The sequence below is a fragment of the Frankliniella occidentalis genome, unplaced genomic scaffold, assembly GCF_000697945.3.
Source record: "Frankliniella occidentalis isolate FOCC.00 unplaced genomic scaffold, Focc_3.1 Scaffold16, whole genome shotgun sequence".
Lineage (NCBI taxonomy): Eukaryota > Metazoa > Arthropoda > Insecta > Thysanoptera > Thripidae > Frankliniella > Frankliniella occidentalis.
In genome coordinates, this window is record NW_026267146.1 from 220,003 (window position 1) to 224,877 (window position 4,875).

The 4,875-nt window shown below is 56.5% G+C and overlaps 1 protein-coding gene across 3 annotated transcripts in view; it reads left to right on the forward strand.

Moving 5' to 3' along the window:
- Window positions 1-442: 442 nt before the first annotated feature.
- The window catches only part of LOC113205464 (uncharacterized), a 62,472-nt gene continuing 58,039 nt past the window's right edge, over window positions 443-4,875 (forward strand). For all 3 annotated transcript variants that reach the window (XM_026421134.2, XM_052264164.1, XM_052264165.1), the window contains exon 1: window positions 443-864. In XM_026421134.2, coding sequence (XP_026276919.1) covers window positions 777-864 — 88 coding nt within the window. In that variant the 5' untranslated portion in view covers window positions 443-776. The remainder of the gene's footprint in view (window positions 865-4,875) is intronic.

Consider the following 4,875-nt stretch of genomic DNA (forward strand, 5'->3'; position numbering starts at 1 on the left):
TAAAGTTTTTCTGTTTCATTTTGTAATCTTTTATTTATCAGGATCATGTCTTTTAATGCTCAAGATTGTTTTGTTATATTTTTCTGGGTGGGAAGTCTACCACCCTACCCGTAAGTGATTTTTGTTGTCCAATGAAACTTGCCAGGTTTTAAAAAATGTTATGCAGTCTTCTTATTAAATTGTGATATGATAAAATCCATGCAGTTTTACTTTTGTGATTAGGCTCGCAATAAAGACAACGACTACAAAATGAATTGGTTTCTATCTTTACTCACTTGAACTTATCAGGACACCTGCAACACTTTTTTACAAGCTTTCAGTCGTTTGTAAGTTCCCGCACTCCCTTTCTGTGGCCCTCTGGCAATCTTGCCTAACGGACGAGAACGATGTTGCTTCGAGAGGGCCGCGCCATGCGGAGCAGCTGTTAGTTGTGGAAATGGCCACCAGAGTGCAGCGGCCAGTTTTGTCTAAGATGGCCGAGTGAGAGGATCGCACGTCAACGGCCTCCGCTTTGGTCTTACACAGTATTTGGCTCAAATCGCCTTGTTGTTGTCGAATGACGGCATGTTGATCTGCCCTCGAGTGCGCAGGAGTGCGTGTGTGTTTTTGTGCAGACCGCGGTAACCTCTGCGAGTGTCCCCTTTGGCCAGCCCAGCCCGCTCACGGCGAGCTCCCTTTGGTCCATCCAGCCAGACTAGCTGGCTCGGCCCCGCAACTAATGTCCCAGTGTTGTCCTATTATGTATCGCAAGTCTCGCGTGTGAAAAGTGCCGGAGTATGGAACACACATGGCTCCTCCACAACCTGATCGTGGCTTTGGGATTACTTGAAGAATGCTCTGCGTTCCCCATCCACTTGGGAGCAGGTGAGTGGTAACGGTATCCTGGTACCCGTCCGGGATTTTCGGAACGTTTGTTTCGTGTCTGTTTCGGCTCGATGTATTTTGTCTGTTTCTGTCTGCGCGTCGCAGTTACGCCGTGTCTCCGGCTGTTTTGCACTGAAGTGTTTGGGGGGGTTACTGTACCACCCTGAAGATAATACTCGTGTAGGTTTCCATACTCAAAGGATTAATGTCCTTGGAAACCCCAAGTAAATATTTTGTAGTGAACTTCTCACGTCAATGTTGTTAGTCTACAGTCTGAATAAAAGCTCAATTCAGAACGCTTAAAGACTTTTACTGTTAGATGTATTGAATTTTTGTGATTGTTAGGACAGCTGAGCCTTGTTTACTCTATTGATAGGACAGATTGTTGATATCAGCTGTTTGCTATAGCTCTTTAAATGCACATCTATTAATAAAAAATGTTTCACGTTTTTTAATATTAATTTTGTAAGTCTTACTTTACAGCACATAAGTTTTAAATCAATGACTGATTTTGTTGTAAATTGCATCAAAAATACTATTAAATATCTTCAATGAAGTCAGCACAATATTCTTAGACTTACGTAAGTCTAGCCCACGAAAAGGCAGGCCCCATTGTAGTTATGCAAAGTTGGAGGAACAGATAAGCATTTATTTTTTGAAGAGTATGCAACATTTGGTGATAGACTTGATTAGGCCCTAGTGTTTTTGCATCAACAAAGTGTGTGCACTTGTGGCTGCCCATGCAGGAGGCATGTGGTGGGAGCAAGGCCCAGAGGCCCTGGCCATGCTCAGGGGCAGATAAGAGGCGAAGTGGAGTGACTCACAGCAGCAGCAAGTCCAGTTCCCCCCACATTTCTGACAGACAAGAGTCATTGATAATCTGTCAACAATGGTCGTGAGTCAGTGAGTCGAATTAATGGCCCTTAAAAAACCCTATCAGCCCCATTGATACAGACGGAGGGGCCCGACGGCAGGACGGCTTCGGCCAGCTTTCCTAAACGGCCCGTTTGCCGAGCGGGGCTCTTGATGACGAGCCAGTCGAGTCTCAGCTCAGCTGAGCCGCCAGGGTCACCCTGAGGCCTTTCAAGCTGAGGCTAGCCTGTGGGGGGCCCGCGCCCGCGGGGAGCAGCGCGAGGGTCACCGGCTGGTGGTGGTCGCCCAGTGGTCAGTAGACCCCGGCGCGGTCAGCGCAGCCGGGCGCATCGCGGTGACCCCTTCCCCCACCCCCTCCCTCTCCCGGCGAGTTTCTCTCCGTCGCACAGGACCACCGTGATGATGGGGTATGGTAGAGGGGGACAAAGCTGCCCGCTGAAAGAAAAATGATCTCAGCGCGAAAAAACTACAGTGATCTGAAAGGTCGAGCAGCGGGGATGCTTGTTGTTGTTTTTATTTACCCACAATAACGCGACCGCGCGAGGCCACAGGTACGTCCTGAGCTGCCGACACCAGCCTCCCCGCCCCGCCCGCCCCCGAGGCACGTCGGCGAGGAGTTGGAATGAAATTCAGAGGAGCACGGGGAAGTCCCGTCCCGTCCCCCGGTCCAGCCCAGTGGAGCGGCCGGTGAAAGAACTGCGAGGAGAACCCCCTCAGCATGCAGCACGCACGCACGGCGTGATTTCTCTGGCCGCGGCCGCGCGGGATCGTGCAGCAGGCAGGCCAGGAGCAGCGGCGGCGGGGCCCGTTGTGTTGCGGAGAGTGACAAAAAAGTTGCGCCGCTGCTGCTGTGTATGTGCGAGGGAGTGTTGTTGGCCCGCCATCTGATGTGCGCACGCACGCTCGCGGCCGTGTCGGTACGTGCACCGCGGCTGCTGGCGGACGGACCGTGCAGCGCGCGGCCCGAGGTGGTGGTGGCCGCCCGCCCTCCTGTGGAAAGTGCGAGGCCGCCCGTCAGGACGACGACATGTCCGCCGCGGCTCACGTCGCCGGGGGAAACAGCAAGCAAAAGCCCTCCCCGAAAAAAGAACCGTACACCGCTACAAGTTTTGATGAATTAAAGTGTGCCATCTGGCGCGCCTGTAACGTGCGTTCGTGTTCATTTTTTTGGCGCCACGACGTTCTTTGCTGCGGACGTCGTCGTCGTCGTTGTCCCGTCCCGTTCTTGCAGTAGTAAAACTCCCTGAACTGGGGCGTTTGAACCTTTGGTCTTGCAGTGTCTGCACGCCCGTCTTTTGCTGCTCTGGCACGCGACGGTTTCGTCTCGGTGCTCGCGATTGGCTCGCGAAGACAATAAACTCGGCAGGTGGGAGCCAGCCGGGTGTCGGCGGCGGCGGCGGCGGCGGCGGCGGCGCGCCAGCTCTGCAAGAGACAGCCGCGATGCTTACTATTTAGTTATTTGAAAATGTTTTCTTCCCCCTGTGGGTTCGTCGCGCCCGCGCTGGGCCGTGTCGACGTGGCTGCAGCAGCAGTCGGCCGCGCCTAGGCTTGGACCTCGCTGCTGCAGCGCGCTGCGCCTGCCGGCCCGGCCCCTCCTTCCCGTTGCCCCCCGGCCCTTGCCCGCGCGCTCGCCCAGCTTTGGCCCAGCCCGACTGTTGGCCCGTTCCATTTCGTTTGGTTCGTTCCGCCCGCCGCGCTGCCGCCGCCGCGCCCAGCAGGTCCCTGGACCTCCCCGTGCACCTGGCTGCACAGCCATAGTCTCGCGGCCGCCCCGCGAGCGCCTCGGCCGAGTCCTCGCGGTGGCCGGTGGCGGTGGCACCTGTCCCCTGTCGCCTCGTGCACTTGACGGCCAGCCTCGGGCCACCCTTAGCAGCTGCTGCTGTTTGCACGCTGATGATGCATTGCAACTCCCTCCGCCGCCCGCCCCACCACGCCCCCCCGCGCGACGCCCGAAATAGGCGTCCCTGTTTCTCCAGTGGCAGCCCAGAGGCTCGTGATGATGAAGTGGGGCAACGAACTCGCCAAAAGTCGTCGTCGTCGTTGCTGCTGCTGCTGCTGCTGCCACCGCTTTTGTTGTTATTGCTCCACTCGGTGGCGTAGCGAGACGGACGGGCGACGACGCGGGCGTGCGAGTGTGACGGAGACATACACGACGTCGTCCTCCCTCCCCACGTCCTGGTCACGCCACTAGTAGATGGTGTGCTGCTCTGGGTCAGTGTGGCGCGGTGTGTGTGTGTATCGGTGCCGGCTCGGCCCGGCCGGGGACACACAATCGCTCACCCTCCACCCCGCCACGCGGGGTGCGCGCGCGCGCGAATGTGTGTGTGTGTGTGATCGATTATCGAATGGGTGGCCCTGGGGCGCGCGCGGTGCGGTGCGCCCGCCCGCCGGGGTTGGGGGCGTTGGAGGGGGCCTGTTGTACACTCCGCGGCCTCCTCGCGTGGGCCTCGCGGCGTGCCGTCCACCCCATATAATAGACACGAGCCGCCCCCTGTCCGCTCGGCCCCGACAGAGGGCAGGAGTCGCGACGTGCACGGCGACTGGACGCGGCGGGGCGGGGCGACCTGGGTGACTCCGTCCGTCAGTCAGTCTCCTCCTTTTCCCTAAGCCAATTGCGGTAGCAGCCACTAATCTGTGTCTGAGAGTGAAAACTGTTCTGTACGTACTACTGTTATTAAAAACCTTGCGACGACAATTGTAGCAGCTTTACGAAATTGCGAAGCGAAAACAATTTTGTCTGTTACTGTAATTGACCTTTTTTTTTCTTTGTCGTGCGCAAGTTCAAACTGCCAATTTCTTTTTATATATTTTTATTCTTATGAAATTGCGAGTATAGCAAAAGTCCGCAAAAGGTCTGTGTGCCCTTCAACCCACCCCTCCTCCCCCTCTCCGCGCGCGGCTGCGTGGCGCCTAACTGGGGCGGGTGGGCCGCCCTGCTGTTGGGGCGACGAGGGCGTCGCTCTTTGCCTGCCGCCGTGATTTCTTTTCTCCTGCCGCTGTTCTGTTTGGTTTCTATCGACCAAGCGGCGCACAGACGCGCGGGCGCCGCGCGATGCTTCTCTTTCTCTTCTCCCGCTTGTGTTGTGTGTGTTGGTGGTGGTGCTGCTGCTGGTGTTGTTCCTCCTCCTTCTGACCCCC